Source organism: Vanellus vanellus, assembly GCF_965231255.1.
Source record: "Vanellus vanellus genome assembly, chromosome: 7".
NCBI lineage: Eukaryota > Metazoa > Chordata > Aves > Charadriiformes > Charadriidae > Vanellus > Vanellus vanellus.
In genome coordinates, this window is record NC_138912.1 from 6,623,867 (window position 1) to 6,644,001 (window position 20,135).

Below are 20,135 nucleotides of genomic sequence, written 5' to 3' on the forward strand. Positions count from 1 at the left end.
GGAAGCTTACTTTGTATTAGTACATGAAAATTTAGTATTAGCTTTTTGGCCTTACACTTTCCACCTGTTTACATATTCATCCAACATTTTTAACAGTTCAGCAAGCGAGATTTTGAACACTTCAACCTGATAACATATATTTAAGGCATAAAAGCACTTCCATTAACTTCAAGAGCCTTTAACTGTGACTTTCAAAGCAACCTAATGGAAACAGGAGCCCTAATTCCATTAAAAACATCAGTGAGGAACAGGTGTCCAAGTGCCTGAGGTTGCTTTGGACAGCCAATGTTATTGCCTACAACCCTACACTAAATAAAAATGTTCTTTTCTGAGGACACGAGCGCCTCCAGGCTACATTAACTTCATTACCATTTAACAGCATGTAGGTCTTTAAGATAATTTCCATGCAAGCATCGCATCACAGACTGATCAAGGTAAAAGTATCACAGTATGCTAGGGATTGGAAGGGACCTCAAAAGATCATCTAGTCCAATCCCCCTGTCGGAGCAGGAACACCTAGATGAGGTTGCACAGGAAGGCGTCCAGGCGAGTTTTGAATGTCTCCAGAGAAGGAGACTCCACTACCTCCCTGGGCAGCCTGTGCCAGTGCTCTGTCACCCTCACTGAGAAGAAGTTTCTTCTCAAATTTAAGTGGAACCTCTTGTGTTCCAGCTTGAATCCATTACCCCTTGTCCTATCATTGGTTGCTATCACACAGTACTTGTATGATAATATGAACTGATAATGGTTTTTTTATGAAATGATTCACTGGTAGTGAATGAATCAAACATTGCATAAATATCCTCATAGAGTCTTTCACCTGTGCTTCCACCACGGTCTTCGTTGCTCATAATTAACAGCAGGGTATTGTTTAGCACCTCACCTTATTGTTTCAAACGCTACTTACAGCAGCCACCCTTCCCTGGCATTCAGCAGCACGACATCAAGAAGACACGACATCTGGAAGTTACTAAGAACAAAGAGAAAGAGCAGCACCGCATTGGCAAAGTTGGTAAGGTGGAGACCTTTAAATGCGAGGGTAGGAAAGCACGTTCCTCATCTAGCAATGAGAACAGGTCAGGAATAGGACAGATGGGCCCAACATTAGGATTGTATTGTTGTGTTGTGTTAGCATAAGATACAACCACCAGTAGTGAAATCACGACTAGCGTTCACCTTAGAAGTACCTCTTAGCATTACAAGGACCACTGCTGGCCAACAGCTCAGTTTTCAGAGAGTAATAATATGAAATCTCACAGAAGACATAGGGGCTTTCATCCTGGTAATTCTGGGGACTGCTCCGTATCTGCTCCGTGAGAAACGTTCATGGCACACTGGAGGGTTAGAGATTGCTTCCTGGTTTTGAGCATCACCTAAAGGATGCACAAAGGGGGGTTGGGTTGGTTTTTTGGGAGGGCTGAGATTCTTCCCTTCTGCCTTGTCTCTGAAGGATTTTTCTTTTTCATAGACACAGACAAGGGTTGGCCCAAGTAACAAGTGGCAATAAGCAAGAAAGGAGAGAACAGAGAAGTACATAGGGCATGACAAAGCACCAGAAGAGAATGGACATGAACTTGTGATTGTGATACTTGGTCTTTCATACCAGATACCTAATGACTAACCCCACTATTTTCTAAGTTTCATCTGTTGATAAGCAGATCTGATCCTAAAATGGCTTTGTATGCAATTCTTCATTGGAGCAAGTAAGGAAGAAATACCAGGTGTTCATGAACCTCTCTTATAAATCCTTTCTGAGGGCTTGTGGAAAAATGTTTGGCTCTGACCACCATTCCCTGACCACAGAGCTCCGTGCGAGCAAACTCACGCCTGCCTCTCCCGCAGAAACAGTTTGGCTGCAACTGTGCTATTGGAACTCCATTCTGCACTTACTTACATGGGTACTTCCTTGCTTGTTCCCCAAACCGGGTCTCAAATCTAGCAGTAAAAGCTTTTATAGTGTACCTGCCACGTTAAATTGTGCAATCAGTTGTCCTGACGCTGAAACTGCATAGTCATGAGCAGCACCAGTGAGGCTGAAGTTGACATGGCTCTGTATAGGTTGGCCTAATTACAGGGTACGTACACAACACATAACTGAAGGAGATTCTCACACAACAGATTCACAGCCCCAACATGTTGAACGAAGAGCCATAACGGAGAACCCATCCCAGGGCACAACAGTTTTGGAGATAAGAAAAATGTATTCTGAAAGAACGAACTTGCTTTAGGGGTTTCCATCAAGTGACCTAGGCTAAACAGAAAGAGCCCGGTGTTTACTCGGGCTGGGTACGTCGCATTGAACGCTGCTTATTCGCATCGCCTTTGCTTACATTTGAATCCAAGACTTCAACTTATCCATTCTGAAACATATTAATAAGGGGAAAAGAACTCATGCCATGTTATTTGATATACCTGGAGAGAATAACTTATCCTCATGCCATGAGACAATCTAGTCTTGTTTATTCCCTATAGGTAATATCAAGGAAAAAAATATAACTTTTTAGTGGTTATTCTCGGAACTCCTTCAAAGACTGACCAAACAGGAAAAGCTGGAAATGGTCTGTGGCTGGAATGCAAAATTAACAAAACTGAAGCAGACAGGATAGTGATGAGGTGAGATAAGAAACAATGCCTGTGCTTTATCACCATCATTCTACTCACCACATGAATGTTGGGGGAGTTTAGTTTCTGAAATGCTGCTGTCTGTGCATATTATCGTGATGAGATAGCTTTGTGTTAGCTCAGAGTTTAGCAAAAGGAAAGAGAGCTGAGCCATTTAATTTCTATAGTAATTTGGGAAATCCACAGTTCCTCAGACATCAAGAAGGGAATTATGTACTGGGGTACAAAAAAATATGACCAAAGCTCAATTATTCCTCATGAACTGCAATCTCACCAAGAAAGAAGCTGACATGAATTAAAAATATAACTGCAATAACAAACAACACTGGGTATGAAGAGATTTGATGTTTTCTGCCACTGTTTTACCATACAAGGTAGGGCAATTCATTCCAGCAAGAAGCGTCAATATCAGTATCAGAGCAAGACTCCTAATGGTGTAGTCTGATCATTAACTGGACTGGGTATTTGCATACACCAAGTATGCACTGCTGACAAGCGTTCAAGCAGGCAAGAAACAGCTTCAACCCCTCAATGGAAGTCAAAAGTAAAGAGTTAAATTCTAATATATATTAGAATTTATATTGCAGTAGATATCGATTGCATAAGAAGCATGTACATGTGAACACAAATTCATGTTTTGTTGGTTCTTCGTGGGCTTTGATAGAAATGTGTTATTATAACCAACATCTTGTAACTGCACTAAAACCAATTAATTAAGTAATTCACATTCACGCTAAGTGATACAGAAGCAGCTGTGTCAATAAATTATCTCTACTTTTTTAACAGCTAAAAACTATTCTTTCCCAATACAATACCATGCAGTGTATACACCTATCACTTCTCATTAACAATCTATAATCCTAAAATGAACCTTCATCAGGTTTGAGTGTCCTGCAGGACACAGGGTAGTTAACAATCACCAGGAACACTCTGCAAAGATAATTCAGAAGCTGTTTTTATAACTACAGAGATCGGAAGATCTGCTGCCTCTCTTCATTTGCAGTAACCTTCTGTTTGTAGGCAAGTATTTACGAAGACTGAGAGGAGTACTGGCACAAAGTAAATGATAAGAAAAATGTTGCAAGAGGCTTCTTTCTTTCAGTCCCTATTCAGTCCCCAATACAGCTCTGGGAATAGTGCAAGTTGATAGCATTTTTTAAACTTCTGTATTTTCAGAAGCTAGAAACAAAGTCTTCATTCCACTTCCTGATAACATTTGATATTCTGATCTGAATGTATACAGCTTTCCCTACTTTTAATTCTGTGGGTGCGCATTTATGTAGGGAGGAGTCAAAAGTCCATGGAATTAAATCCTGGGACTGATAAGGACAAAGGGCAGGGGCAATATATTTGGGGGTTTTAGTTAATGTCACTGGCAAGTAGAGAGCTGGTTCTCAAGGGTAGGTTTGGCTTCAGATGAGTCAGTATCACTTGATGTAAAAGATTTCTGAATATTTTAAATTAGCTAGCAAATGCAGTGATACATTTAATTAGCACATATGCCCACATTAGCCCTTCAGATATACAAGAAATCATTTTGGTTAAGGGATTGAAAATAAATTCTGATGCAGTTTTAAAAATATACATATTACCATAGCTGTCATATTTCCCAGATGTGCTGGAATAGGAGAATTTCCAGTATTTTTGTTCAGTCTCACTAGCAGGTTTCCTAGATTTGCCTCATATATCCACTGATTTAACAGATATCTCTCTAGGTGTGACTTCTTCCAAAGACGAATGACCCCCTCTTTACTCTCCTCCTCACAGCCAGCATTGCACCCCAGCCAGGGTGAGCTGTACGATTTCTGGGCCAACAAAGCCAACCACAATGTGGAGCAAGTTCTCCAACCAGAACATGTCTAACTAGATGAGGGAGTCTGCGTCAGTCAGTGTCTCCGAATGATTATTGAGCCACTGGACCCTTCTCTGATATAGCATCTGGAGCTGTATTTCTAAAGGCTTAATCACCTATGCCTGACATTAGGCTCAAGTCTGCTACAGCACGTGACTTGAGCCACATGTACCCACACTGAATAGACAGACAGAAACAGGTTAAAAAACAGACCCAACCCCTCTGCTCAAATTTTCTGTTCCTTGCTTGGTCCAAATTCAAGAAACAATATGAATTAAATGAATCAGCAAGGAGGCAACAGCTGGGGAGTCTGGGCTCATTTAAAAGGTCAGATCTTGAACTAACAACAATATAGATTCACAACAGGAATCCTGCAACTCATGAAATAATACATAAATGATATCTAAATGTTGTTGGAATACCTAATATGAAATAGTGAACCAGCAATCTTTTCACAATGCTGAAAAAAAGAGAATAGCCTGGAGTTTGAGAATCTAATGTTAACTTCCTTAATACTTAAATTATACCTCTACTGCTTTCTCAATCCCTGGCATTTGAACTCTGAGTAAATGATTTCCCTCCTGTGATGTTACTCCAGTCATACCAAACCTAAGAGGAATCACAGAATCACAGAATGGTTTAGGTTGGAAAGGAAAGGAAAGGGAAAGGATAATATGAGCATGCATGAACAGCACAAGAACAAGCAATTAACACAGCCAGCCAGTTTTTCTCATGCGCCTGAAAGAATCCAAGACCTTCCAATCTTCACATACATTCTCCTTGCTCACAGGCTGAGCACTCAATGCAAGCAGCACTAAATATTGCTGAGTATCATTACTGCCAGTATGAAGTGACTGAATCTAGAAAACTCCCATTCAGTGGGAATAAAAATGGGTATCCAGGCATTAAACTACTTAACTAGCTTAGATACAACCTTTTCACCATCATTTCTTCCTTACAGAAGCGGAATATTTGGAAATGTGCAAAGTGAAAGGAAGAGGGAGGGAACAGTTGGCCATACTGCATTGCAGCTTTGAACAGAAGAGAAGGAGACAAGAGTGGCTACACTGCAAAATCAGTCAACTTGACATATTTTGGCTTAGTTTATATTTTTAAAACTTTCTTTGACCTACTACTGAAAGCAATCTTTGCATCTTTTGCTTTCTGCTCAGCAGAATATAAAACAAATTGTTCTGAAACAAAACCGTATTTGTTTCGGCCTTTAGCTGCTCCTGAAGTGAAAAAGCCGTCTGGTTCTCGTGATCCGGTTCTCCCACGGAGCAGTGGCCCAGCAGCACTTCAAGCGCAAGGCAAGCAGGGCAGAGCTGCTGCTTAGTATGTCAACGCACACCACATCAGGCGATCCAGTACAGCTGCACTACTAGAACAGAGGGAATCAACAGTGGGAGGCTTACAAACAGATACCAACAAAGTAAAAACTATTGGCTACTGCTTTCATTGCATTATCTCTCATTTAAGTTAATAAAAAGCATGATTTGTGGTATTAATTGTTGCCTTTATGCTCTATTTTTGGTAAATATACCCTACGAGGTAAGATATTTCACAAAAGCCATTTCGGTGTGCGTGTGTTTGGGGAGAAGGGAGAAGAAAGGAAATCATCAGTATATGAACACTGATGGAGCCTTTAGAAGTTTCAAAACTGGCAATTGTACATTATTCTAAAGTGAAAACGGAATTCATATTACAGGCCTAAATCACTTGAGCATGTATCTAAATAAGGAACCAAAACACACTACAGACAGTCAAAATTTTGCCTTTGATGTTTTTTAATGCTTGGTTTTGTTACATCTTGAACTGGTTTCAGCCAAACAACTCTCAACAGCTGCTTCCACAACTATCCCAGCTTCATAGCAGTTTGATAGTGCCGAGTAGTCTGATGAAGCTTCTTCTGGTTTTACACCTGCGTGCCACACTCCTACTGCTATAGGTTTGGACCTGAAATGAAAGTCGGGGTTAAACTCACGAAGATGCTGAGTTCTCTCAGTGACCAAAGCTTTCCTTCGCAGTTATTTTTATTCCTCCATCAATCCTCCAAAATTCCCTTTGTAGCTCACTGTTACTTCAGTGCTTCTCCTGTCCCTCCTGCAATAGCTCTGTAAGATCTTGCTTGGACAAGGTTTAGTCAGTTGGAAGCGGCAGCTTGGCCCTGGCAGCTTTTTCAGGAGCAATCTCTGAAACATACTAATACGTCCCTCCATGCTGCAGGATATCAGCTTCGTTCAGCCACTCCCCCCCCCAATCTCTTCAAAAGCCCCATATCAGAAACCTACCACCACTTTAACACAAGAAAGTTTCTTTCTCACTCACCCAGCTTTTTGCCAGAACCTGAATTTTAATATAAACATGACTTGATAATCTACTGCCAAGTTATTTTTAGTCTAGAATATGTTTGTGATATGAATGTTTATGATTTGTATCCCATTCGCTCTGCACCACTGTGCCCTTTAAACACAGGATGGATCGACAGAGACACGACCTTGAAAGAGGACCTGTATGGCAGTGTGTCCCCACATAATGCTGTACCTGAGGGGTACAAGCTGAATAAAAGTCAGGATTAAGTAGTATCAAACAAATTGTCCACAACTAGAGCTAAGTGCCAAAACACATTCTCAGATGGTTTTTTCAGACCAAAAACTCAGGAGCTGGTAAGGAAGTGAGAGAGGGGATAAATACTATGGACCCATCTAGAAGGCTCAATCAAGAGTTTCTTTATGTGAAATCAAAACATTAATTTTTGGTTAAGCAGAACGTATCATTTTTACCCAAACTGAAATTAAATATTTTGGGGGGGCATCCATTAAACTCCTTTTAATAAAAACTTTATTTTAAAATTTACTTTTTAAAACACAACACTTCAGTATTAATAAAGAGACTCTTTTTTGGCCAAATTATTCACTAAATGCAATACAAATTTACAAGTTATTTTGTTCCAGTTTTTCCTTCACAGTTGCTGTATGAAATGACTTCATTATTCTCTGGGAAAAAAAAAAAAAAGAAAAAAGAGACCTCCCTAATGATATTCACAATTAAATCCAACTATATTAAAAACTCTCAATCCAAAAACACTTGTGTGAATAACTACATGTTCCAGAGCATTAATAATGACTAAAAAAAAAAAAAATTATATAAAGATATAGTAATGGGGAATAGGAACATCACTTTTAGCATTCTGTAGCACTCACTGAAGTCCAATGGTAATAGTTACACTCCTGTAAAGCACCATGGACACTAGATGGATGAAATTATTAATGGCCTCTCTGCAGGCTATGAGAGTACAGTCAGGCTATTAGATCTGTTCTCCCATTAGTGAAAATTGGCAGCTAATGAAAATATAACAGTTTATATCAAATGATACTCTCCTCTGTTGTTTTCAATTTGCAAGGCTTCACAACACTTGGCAGGCTGCCACAAATCCTTCAAAGTTGAAATTTTTCTCAGCTGACATTTACACCTCCATTATAAAGTGGTAGTAAAACTTTTCACTTAAAATAGAGCAAAATGTTGAACTGCAAGTTTGCAGAGTGAAATATTTCACGGAATCTAGGATTTCATTTTCCCCACAATCTCATCAATGTAGAATATGTGGAATATGATGCCTGGCACGGCACTGCCCTCCAGCCAGAAGGGATCATCGGCTTCTGCTCAGTCATTGCTAAAATATTCTCCAAGTAACTTCAAACTGGTAACGACATTTCCTTTTCTGCCCATCAACATGTGCCAAAAATCTCTTACAGGAAATTTTGCTTTAATGCCTTTCAACTTTTCCACACGCACTGGGACACTCTCAGGTAGTATAAACCTCACTCTACTAAGTTGATTCGTGCCATCTTACAATGCCACCTACTCTGTCTCCTCTCACCAAAGCAAAACTTTATGTAAAATACTCCCAAGATACTTTAGTGTAACTTGCTTTTTAAAATTTCCAGTGGTGAAGATTCCACCAGTGCCTCAAGCAATCTATGACAGTACCCAAAAGTCCTTACAATTAGGTTGTATTGCCCCACACTCAGCCTAAGTTTCCCTTGCGACAAGTTTAAAATCTTTCCTTCCTGTACAATTCCCGAAGGATATGAAGAGCAGTTTGCCTTCCTCAGACATCTTTACAGCAGCTGCTTACATGTGAAGATTACTGCCATGTCTCCTCAGATTTCTAGATTAAACAGCTCAATTATTCCTATCTTTTCTCAGAAAAGGTTTCTCTTACCATCCTTCTCACTCCTCCCTAATTCTTTGAAATTCACCTGCATAAGTAATCTTAAGCAGCCACTTACTATGAAAACACTAGTTGTAAACCCTGCTACTCTAGCCTAGAGTAAAAATATTCCCACTTATTGCATTTTATCTATATGCCATTTTAATTAAAATTCAGTGGTATTTTAACAAGGAAAATATTTAGCCATTTGGATCGTGAAAGCTAAAAGTGTTTTGTAATGCAGAGAAATAAACAAATACGATGCACGGTGACTGTAGCAATCTGATTTAAACAAAGAAACATTCCTAATCTAGTTTTCTGCAGAATCGTATACATCAGTCACAGAGTTTCTTGCATAGCAATGACTTGTGATCCAATGGTCACAAATTTACCATTTACAAGGCAAGGGAAAAACATGAATAGAAAGTACCTTAAAACCCAGGTAGTTCTGAAAAGCTTAATCCAAGTGCTGCATCTGATGACAACTTTGTCTCTTCCATGAAGACAGTCTAATTGGATCATCTGTAAAGCAGTTATTCTGACTCAGAAACCAATGAAGCTTTCCTCAATCATTCATCGGTCCCTGATGTTCATTAGTGGATCACAACCAATACTTTAACTAGGGACACATATCGTCTCTAGCTTTCTCTCTTTGTCCACTAATCCTTGCCAACAGAGACGCAGCACTCGAGCACCTCCTGTTCTGTGTCAATACAGTGCTTACTACAGAAAAAAGTCACAAGATACATTAAATGTAATCCTTAATCCACTTTCAGCGTCAGTAATTCTGCCAACTATTTCCAAGTACTGGCTTTTCAAAGTCACCAACGGGTTGGGAGACTATGAAGATCTTCATTTACTGTGCCAGGTATGAGTGCATTCTCAGCAATAAGACTGCACTTTTTATTGAAGTCTTTGCCATAAGAAACACAGTTGTGCCACAGCTTGACTGTGTTTAGATCAAAGAATAAAAATCAATTTTTTTAAAGAAAAATTTTCCTTACAGAAAACCTGTCAGTCTTAGCAACATTCTCAGTATAAAATGTCCCAAATCAGGGCTGGGAGCAAATAAATACAAAGTGCCAAAGTCAGTGAGTAAATAGGATTCAACATGAAGAGACACAAAGTCACCATTTACTCCTCAAAAATCTGGAGCAGATGCTTTGGCATTTACAATAACATCCTTTTTTTTAGCATGTATTCAGCTGCGTGTTTAGCCATGGACGTAAACTGTAAATACCATCCTATTAACAGCACAATTAGAATCCCTGCCATTAAATGCCCTTTTACTTCCCCCCCCGGGACTCAGGGAAGACAAATGCAGTAAGCTTAGTTCCACAATCTAACAGTATTGATACAACAGTCTGCAAAACAGTCCATCTCTTGCACAGACCAAAGCCTGCACAAAAAGACAGGTACACTCACTCCTGAATAGCTGTTATCAAAGTCAGTAAGATCTGACCCTAGTTTCAATAAATAAAATAAGAAAACAATGGAAACAGAAGCTTCAGCTCAGTGGAACGCCGAGTACCGAGTGTCTCTGTCAGTTTGGTGATATTTCATAGATATCAGGACAGGCACGCAGTCATTTTGTTGTGTGCTTCATATTGCGCTAGGTATAATAGGTATTTATGGCCTTCTGTTTTTACAGTAACCTCTCAAGGACGCAGAGCTGAGCAAAGTTAAAATTCGGGTTACTTTGTGATATATCAGCTGCATTCAGCAAGTGACAGAAGCTCCACGGCATTCTTCATCGCTTCAAAGGTATAACAGACTGCTGAGCACTGGAACAAGTCTGTTGCTTGCCACTGCAGCTCAATATGCAACCTTTGATATATACTCTCAGATCCAAAGCCCCACAGAGGCTAAGGTCTTTTTTACAGCAGGTCTTTCCCTTAACTATTCATTAACCCTACTCAGTGACCTAGACTTCGACCTGGACCACGAAACTAAATCTTTCCCTCATTGTAGTATCATCTAAATTACTGTTTACAATACAGTACCTATTTTTAAACAGGTTAGTAAACAAACAGGTTGATGTCCTCCCTTCCTACTACCATTACTACTTGTGAAACTAACGCTGAAAAAGCTCCAAGCATATTCAGTGTTCAGTGGGTTTGGCTACTGTCCACACACCTCACGACAAAGAATTTATCAATTAAATGAACACAGGGTGAGAAGAAGTATTATTCTCGCTTTCTTGATAATAAATTAGGGTACAGAGAAATGAAGTCCAAGACTTAAGATCAGAAGCCAAAATCAGGTCCCAAAAAGTCAGAATTATGGGATGCTCAAATCGAGAATGTCAAAAAGACTAAGAAGCTCATGTGGCCAATTACCTACTTCACTTTGAAACATTCTGCTAGAGAGCCTAGGCTTAAAAGGTGCTTTGAAATCTCAGTCCAACTGATTTGTGTAATTTGGCAGTGTTTGTGTCAGCATGAGGAAATAAATCTTAATGCCTCAGACTGGTGATTTCTTCTCAATACCATTTTGCTTACATTACCTGAAGATCTCTGCTCATGACTCTCAGCTCAGTCTATCCTCCAAAATTACAGTAGATATGACAGAGCAAAGGCAAGCGCAAACTGTGAGAAGAGTAAAGCGAAACTGCAGCATTGTGGAATTTCCTCAGCTAACTGATTTTCTGTCTATGTTAATAACACAGTATATAGTATCATTTATGAAGGCAACATATGCAGAATATAGAATGGCTTAGGTTGGAAGGAACCTTAAAGATCACCTACTTGCAACCCCCCTGCCATGGGCAGGGACACCTCCCACCAGCCCAGGTTGCTCCCAGCCCCGTCCAACCTGGCCTTGAACACCTCCAGGGATGGGGCAGCCACAGCTTCTCGGGGCACCCTGCGCCAGGGGCTCACCACCCTCAGAGTGAAAAATTTCTTCCTAATATCTAATCTAAACCTGCCCTCTTCCAGTTTGAAGCCATTCCCCCTCATCCTATCACTACATGCCCTTGTAAAAAGTCCTTCTCCAGCTCTCCTGTAGGCCCCCTAAGGTACTGGAAAGGGCTATAAGGTCTCCCTGGAGCCTTCTCGTCTCAAGGCTGAACAGCTCAACCCTCTCAGACTGTACTCATAGGAGAGGTGCTCCAGCCCTCCTGCCATCTTTGTGGCCTTCTCTGAACCCACTTCAACAGGTCCATGTCTTTCCTATGTTGGGGGCTCCAGAGCTGGACACAGTACTCCAGGCGGGGTCTCATATCCAGATGATCACCACCCATGACAGAGAAAGCTACCTGAAAGAGCTTTCCATGCTAACTCATTTCATGCACATTCATAACTTGATTAAAATCTTAATATTGTAAAGTTTTAAGAAACCCAACAGACACAGAGTCAGCTTTTATTTACTTAAACCATGGTGCACACACACACACAAATGATGTCAACGTTAGTCAATATTGTACACTCACATGTGTATAATATATATATATGTTAGCCTGCAGATAAACATTTATTCCCAAGGGATGCTGCTAATGAGGCTGTGCTGTAGGGAAGATACCCAATTACTCTGAATGACATTTATCTTTTAATCAAATCACACTCACTGAAGAGCTTGAGGTTTGATGAAGCAATCCTTGAAAGACTGTCTTTTTAATCAATTAGACAGCTTTAGAAATGTCAGTGATATGCTGTTGACAACTCATTGGCCTAAATATATAGCACATGCAAAGTCTTCTATCTTCCTACTAAGACAATGATGTGGTTGTCTAAAGCTTCTGACACCGATGAAAAAGTTTTCCTTGTAGGAAATAGCAAAATACACATTGTTCTGTTTAATGTAAGAAAATAAGACATCCCTACTGGCAATTACAGGCTCACTCTGAGCTACCACTCAACAAATTCTTTTTAGGATAGATGAAAAACTTTGTTTAAAATATCAAACTTGCTCACAAATCTTTTTATAATTGCCTTAACTGAATAAAACCAAGTCGGTCAAAACAATTTGCTTTCATCAAGCATTCAGTGACGAATGCTACTGTCCACATAGAGTAGATGAAAGGCTGGCCACATTTACCATGTTTTAGCATTAATCGGGCATCTTAAGATGCTCCAGGTCATAGAAATAAGTACAAAATGAAGAAAACAGAGATGCAAGACCCTAATTTAGTCATTCTTCAAATTAGAGTTTTATTTTTTCTATAAACAAAGTACATGCTCACAGTTATATTAGACAATAGACCATTTCTACTTCTGAGACCTTACAGCAAAAATTTTACTTTAAAAAAAAAAAATCCAGTTCCATACTCACAGATATTTCTTAATAAAGAAAACCTAAGCAAACAAAATTATTAAATGAGAATTTATTAAAGTCAAGGTTTAATTGAAAAATATTTGAAACTGTATAACAATGTAATGGTCAAATTATAGAGAGAGGTTTCTTTGCCTAGCGAGTAGCAAACCATCTATGCTCATTAGCGTCAGTTCAGTCAAAAGGTGTAAGTCTAAGTATTCTGAAAACTAAAAATTAATTTCTTAATATTAAGGAACAGGGAAAAACTGTAGGGCAGAACAGAAATATCACTGTGCTCCCTACAGTTTGTAACTTGTGGCTTGAGGGCTATTTTGCTGAAGGTACTCAAAGAACATCTATTTACCTTTCCCGTAAAGTATGTAAGCACATTTTTGACTGCAACAGTTGCGTTTGGGCTTTTTGTTTGGTTGGTTGTTTTTTTTCCTTAACTCCTGCTTCTGCATTTCAGGCAGCTGTAGTTCTAATAAATCTCTCTTAACTAATCCTTCCTTCGATAACAGTAAATCCTGAAGGGCTAAAATGCCCTTCAGCACAGATCTTTACACACAGGCTTAATTTCAATACCTAAACTTGTCATTAATTGCTAAGTGAACACTCAACAATTGCTGAGAACACATCTAGAACTCAGTCACTTGTTATCATTATCCTCACTGATTGTCTATTGAATTCATCCAAACCAATACACAACCATCAAAAATGTGTATTACTTAGACTAGTGTACAGTTGCATTACAGAAGACAACTTAAATAACAAGTATAGGTTTTTGCTTTGGTGGAATGACTAAATTTGATAATTATGGCAACTGGGGGAATAAATGTTTCCAGTCTTTTAAGTATAGAAAATATGGCTGTTGTTACTGTAGAATACATTCAACTTGGCAACACATTCAATTTCAGCAATCGTCAACGTAAGTTTTCACACCTCCATTTTTATGAAATGACATTTATCACCAAGCAAAACTACAACATGGAATATGCACCTTTTTCTTTTGCATTGTATGGTACAAAATATGCCAGTATATTACTCTCGGTTATATTAATCAGTAGGTTGAAACTGAAAGACATCTGGGAGGCACAGATGGCTCATGACTGGCAAATAGCTAAGCAACCATTATCTTCACGGTCAGATTTTTAACACTACAAAGGTTGGTAGTGACCCAAAGTCACCAACACCTTTTCAGAATGAGCTAACTCTCTCCAGACCAGTTCCTGGTGGACAATCTCTTTGTCACAGCTGTCATTCACAGCAGAGATGATCTCAGACCTAGCCTCAACTCATCAATGTTAATGGCATTCCTTTCAAAGGGAGGTGGGAACCATACAGCCCTTTCATTCCTAGAAATAGCTTCTGCAAAAGAGCTTACATTGCTGCTGCCTTGATTTCAGTCCCAGGGTGTCCAAATTCACTAGTAATTGTTCATACTTGAAGAGATATTTCAATGAACTTAACACTCCATAGAAATCCTTGCCCTGGCTGTCTAAAAAGCCACAGAAAACACAGTATTTAAAGCTTTATAACACAAAAGTTCTAAAAATACAAATAACTGCCTCTTTGGAAAAGCAGAGGAATACTGAATATTGTTTCAATAGCAAAAGACCACATTGGTGGTAAGATTATCTGAATGTTAAAGCTATTTTTCTGGTCTAGCTGGAGATTATATTTTTGCAGCCATTACAAACAAAGCACAGTTCTTCATAAAACTAAGCACCAACCTGGATGTGAATTTAGAATACTACATGTTAGGTACCTGTAGACGTCAATGACTGCTTCAAATGGCCTCTTACAATGTCAGAATTATTCCCCACACTTGCAAAAAAGAAGAAGGTTGAGCTATGTGAAAATGTGAAAAGTGCTTGTGTAGCCATTTGCCATTTGGCATTATGGGGGTCTACCAAAAGCATTTCCTTTAGCTACCCCTCAGTTGATTTTTGAACCACGGCATAAAAAAATAGTGAGAGTCACAGAATGTTTTGGAGAGGAAATGAGGACACAAGACAAGCATAACCTAGAGGTTACTACTTACAATGGGGCACGATTTACACATCATGGTAATAAGCTATATGAAGTGATCTCTTACTGGATCGTCTAAGAGATGAATTACACACACAATCGTAACGAAGGGAAAGGTTCTGATGTAGCACCAGTTGCTGAGGTCTTCGCTCATCCTGTAATTCCATATATTCCAGAAAAGAGTTCTGTTGAAAGGAACAGGTCTGCTTTCAAAGTAAGATGCAACTGAACTGAAAAGTACCAAAGGTACCTTACAGGTTTTTGAAGATATCAAAGTTTATCCGGAAAAGGAAGAGGATGGCACTTACCAAGCATGTTGCAAATCAAAAGATTTGCATCAATCTTCAAGAGAAATGAGCACCGAGAAAAAACTCAAATACCAGTAAATTGGGCAAGTTATTCATTAACCATGAGAGGTTCAGAAAGGAATCACATCAAAGTATTCCAGTATCACCAGCTGGTAAGTCATCATCCCAGCTCAACAGATGCACTATACTCTTTCTGCCTGCACCTGTGGCCATCAGGAACCATCGTTAGGTAGACGAACAAGAAAGCAGTAGCAGAATCTGATCCAGTTTCTGTGACAGTTCATAGATCACAAAGATTGAGCCTACTCATCTTTAAACATTAAGCAGCTGAAGTGCAAACTTATATGAAGAGCATAACTTTTCATTGTTCAAACGCACGGAGAACACAAACTGCCAGAAAGAAGAAACAGGTACAGCCCTGAGAAGAAGGGGGGAAGTCTGCCTGAAGTCTACAGCCCAAAATAACACCCGCGCTGCTCTCTCTTAAAGGCGGCGAAAAGAAAGAGCGATCCTGCAGCGGCAAGACGCGCGGCTTTCAGCGACCAGATTTCCACGACTCTCCTTCCTACCCGCCAGCGTGCGGATACGCATCTCAAACCCCGCTACGATACACGACACCTCACCGTCCAGCCCGAGGTCCTTCCCCAGCCCCGGGCACCGGCGCCGTGGCGGTCCCGCTCCGGCCGCCCGCCCGCCCCGCCGCTCGCTCTGCGGGCTCCCTCCCGCCGCTGCCAGCCAGCCCCCGGGGCGCGTTTGAGACCTTACAGCAAAATAACTATAATTGCCCAAACGCAAACAGAAGCAGGTTGGGGTTTGGGGTGGTTTGGTTTTTTTTTTTATTATTTTCGTTTGTTTTGTTGGGTTTTGCACACTTTTCTCACAAACAGGCGTTTCTCCGACAAAAATTGCCCGCAGGTCTTCGGCAAAATCCCCGGGGCGGAGAGGGCTCCCCGCGGCTCCCGCAACGATTCACCCCGGGGCAGGGGAAAAAAAAAAAAAAAAATCCGCCCTCCGCACCCCGGACGGGGGAACGGCGGCGAGTCCCCCTCGCTCAGGGCTCCCGAGAGGGCCGGAGGTGGCCCGGGGGAGGTCCCCAGCCTCGCCGCCACAGCCCGCCGGCGGGCGGCTGCCCCTCCGTCAGGGGCTGCGGGGCGGTTAACGGCCGCCAGCCCGCGCCCAACGGCCGCCAGCCCGCGCCCAGGGGCGGCCAACCCCCCCCCACCACCACCTCACACCACCCCGCGCTCGGGGGCGTGAGGAAGGACCCGGGCGCCGGAGGAAAGTTGAGGCAGTCTCGGAGGTACCGGCTGGTGCCGTACCGGCAGGAGCCGCCCCCGTCTCCCGCTGTCCGGTGGGTACTCACACGAAGACCCCGAAGAGCAGGACCCGTATGCCGATCTCGATCGCCAGCTCCCGCATGGTGGGTCCCGGCGGGCTCCGGCAGCCCCGCGGCGCCGCCTCTCATTCCCCGCGCGGGGCGGAGGCACCCGGGGCGGCTCGGCCGCCTCACGCCGCCCGCCGGCAGCCCGCCCCGCCGTCCCGAGGGAGGGCGGCCGCCGCGCAGAGCCCCGCGACGTTCAGCCCAGGCCCCTCCATCCCTCCCTCAGCCTCAGCGGGTTAGCCCGCCCCTCACGGAGCCGCCGCGTCCCGTCGGCGGGGAGCGGCGCTGCTTGCAGGCTGACACGACCGGTGCCGAGCGCCGACACCGGGGGGAGGGTCCCGGTGACTAACGCTGTGTCTCCCCCCGCGGGGGCTGAGGGGGATCCGGGGGATTTCCCCTCCCCTCTCCCCGCCCCCGCCGCGCTGCCCAGCCGCTGCCGCACCGCCCGCCCCGGGTCCCGCCGCTAACGCTGGGGAGGGGTCCCCGGCGCCCCTTTGGAGCCTTAGAGAGCTCTTCTCCGGTCTCATTTAACGCAGCACTCCACCCATCCTCAGCCGGAAAGGGATGAACCCGTCGGTGCGCGGGGCTGGCGGGAGCTGCCCCACGGCACGGCCTGCGACACGCTGCATTTCAGGGCTCCCGGGGAGGGCAGAGCTCGGGTGAGGAGCCGGGCTGGCGTTTCTGTGGTCCTCTGCTGGTTCGTAATAAAACTCTCTGCGCTCCCGAAAAAGATGGAGCAAAAGCAAATCGGGGGGGGGGGGGGGCTGTAGCACCGCTAAGCACAGGTAATAGCGGCTGTTCGTATAGACTTGAACTGCTGCTAGTTTGTGCAACGGGCAATTACAGCCCAGACCACCCATGCTGACATTCGGCACGTTTACATAATCTTTGCATAAAGGACTAACAGCGTTTGAATACTTTCTGCAGTGGGTACATAACAGGCTTTCCACCCGTTTAGACATTCACGTCATTTTAAACCCCACTTCTTTTTGTTAGTGCAATTAACCCACCATGTCACTTTTGTTCACTTGGTCAGATTCTGCCCCGTATGTGGTATTACAGCCTAAATGTGTGTTTAGTTCAGTGTCAGTTCGTTCACAGAGCTGGGTCCAGCTCAGCAAACAGGCAGAGGAGGTAGTTATGTGGGACTGCAGATTGCTGGGATGGGAGAAAGGCAGAAAAATAACCGTGGCCTCGGTTCACTCGAATCACTCCTGTGATTCCTCCAATCCATCCTCCATTCCTCCCAATGGCAAGCTCTGAGCCACCCTAATCCTTGTATTGCCTTAGCCTAGTTTTGCACAGGGTTCGTTTAACTTCCTTTCTGCGTGGAGGGATTGAATCCTGAACATCTTCATTGTAAGAGAAGTTCAGCCTTAAACCATGAAATGCAGCAAAATAATTCATCTGTAAATGTATTTAATTATCTGCTTTCTTGTGGTCTTTGAAGGCATGTCCTTCAGGAAAGTGTTCATAGCTATTAATACTGCACATAGTTACAAAGCAACCATCAGTATTGCAGGGATCCAATTCACTTTACTACATGATTATTGCTAGAGAATTAAAGCCAGAGAGGCTTTATTAAACCTATCTGCTTAGTATATCCATTATGCCTCAGATGGAAGCTTTGAACTCTGAATTAACTACTATGTAGTAAAACTCTTGTTGACCATGTTTGTGGAAGAACAGAGGTATAAGCTTCCACCCTAACAGCATCTACAGATAACTGCACCAGTGCTGGACTTGTGGCAAGGAGGGTGACCGAAGCCCAGGAAACCCAAACACAGGTGTGTCCCTGGCAGTGGAGAGAGTGCTTAAAATGTTCGTGTCACTTGAGATCTGCTTCCCTTATTTCCCTAATTTTCAAGACAGAGCTTGGTCAACTATTTATATTCTGGATTAAAAATTCTGTTTCAGGAAACAAAGCTAAATTGTGAAATCTCCATATTAAGCTGTTTGTTGCTGATAAAGGACATGTCCCTTTCCTTTGAGGACACTCAATTTCTTTGTCTTGTATCGTCAAATATTTGTACTTCCTCTGGTTTGTGCCCCTGATGACTGAACATGTATGTACATTGTTGCTAGGCGTGCACAAGAAAAATCTTTTTTTCGTGAATAGTCCTTCCTTACAGAAATAGCCTCATAATTTGTGTGAATCAAGCCAGTCATGAAAGGAGGAGCTGCAGGCACTATCAGATAATGCCGGCAATCTGTACCACAGTACTGGTTCCACACAAACTGTGGAAGGATGTAGGTGGCAGAAATGGGTAAGCTGTGTTTGCCCTGCTTGAGCACCTAGGCAGCATGGATATAGTGTGTAAAGGGGAAAGAGTTACCAGTTACACATCTTTTCCCCTTTTCATTTTTGTCCTGGAACTGTATGTATCTCTTCAACTGTGTTGCCTGTGGATCCTTCAGCCCCTTTGACTTTGCTACAGTACCTTTGCTAATATCCTGCTACAGGAGAGGGGATTTTCCCCATAGATTTAGTGTTAGGAATTAGTGTTTGGAATCATTCAACTGTTATCAGCAGAGCTAATAAACAACACTAGTTATAAATTAGAAATTAAACAAAATTTGTCCTGCTGCAGCTATCTGCTTGCAGTGTTCTGATTCTCCAGTATGTATCAGCTGATGGTGATTTATGAAGCATAAATACTTCTGATTTTTTTTTTTTCTAAACTAGACCCAGCTTGCAGCTAGCTGCTGGACGAAACTTGCTTTGACTTTTAAACCAAATAGGATACAGATAATTGGCAAGGAACAGATTTAAGGCTACACTGTGGTATTAAGCTACAACCCTGCAGTAGAAGCAATGCAGAGTCACTGCGATGCAGCAGATTCTCAGAGCAAACCACAACAACCCTGAGAACAACCCAATTTCTTATTCATCCCACCCCTACAACAGGCACAGCAGATGCTTTCAGTGCTACTCGTTTTCCTAGGTGTGACTGCAAAGGAGAGAGAACTGATCCCGCTCCGATGGAGGTAGCTACCAAGCCTTTTAGGGGGGTAGTTAGGCTTCTCAGTATTTTTCTCTCTCAAGGATTAGTCTCTTATTTGTACTGACTCCAGTTGGGGAGCAGAAAGGAGAAAGCTACTTGAATCCTTTCCTCAACTGTATACTTAAAGGGAAGGCTGAGCCACCTGCAGCCTACTTTTAGTCCACAAAGAGACGTTCACAGGCAGAAACAGCGGTGTAGCTGATACTGCTTTCCTGGAGGTTACAGCTCTTTGCCAATGCAGCAGGATGTGTGACTGATTCTTACCTGCCTTGTGGCAAAATCTTGCAACTCATGGTAAACTGAGTTTAAGAAAGACTGATTTTTTTCCATCAAAGCAGATGAAATTTACCCTACCAAAAAGCTGTGGAAAATAACGAACTCACAGCAAAAGGGACATGACAAAAAACTAAGTGGTAGTAACAACTGCAACTGCAGAAGCTTTTTTTTCTGACTGGTTCCTAAAAGCTTG

The 20,135-nt window shown here is 42.3% G+C and overlaps 1 protein-coding gene across 2 annotated transcripts in view; it reads right to left on the reverse strand.

Annotated features, from left to right (window-relative positions):
* Positions 1-16,699, reverse strand: part of PLPP4 (phospholipid phosphatase 4) — a gene marked incomplete at its 5' end in the record, with an annotated part of 65,902 nt that extends 49,203 nt beyond the window's left edge. For both annotated transcript variants that reach the window (XM_082486504.1, XM_082486503.1), the window contains one exon: positions 16,644-16,699. In XM_082486504.1, the coding sequence (XP_082342630.1) occupies positions 16,644-16,699 (56 nt within the window). The remainder of the gene's footprint in view (positions 1-16,643) is intronic.
* Positions 16,700-20,135: the final 3,436 nt, after the last annotated feature.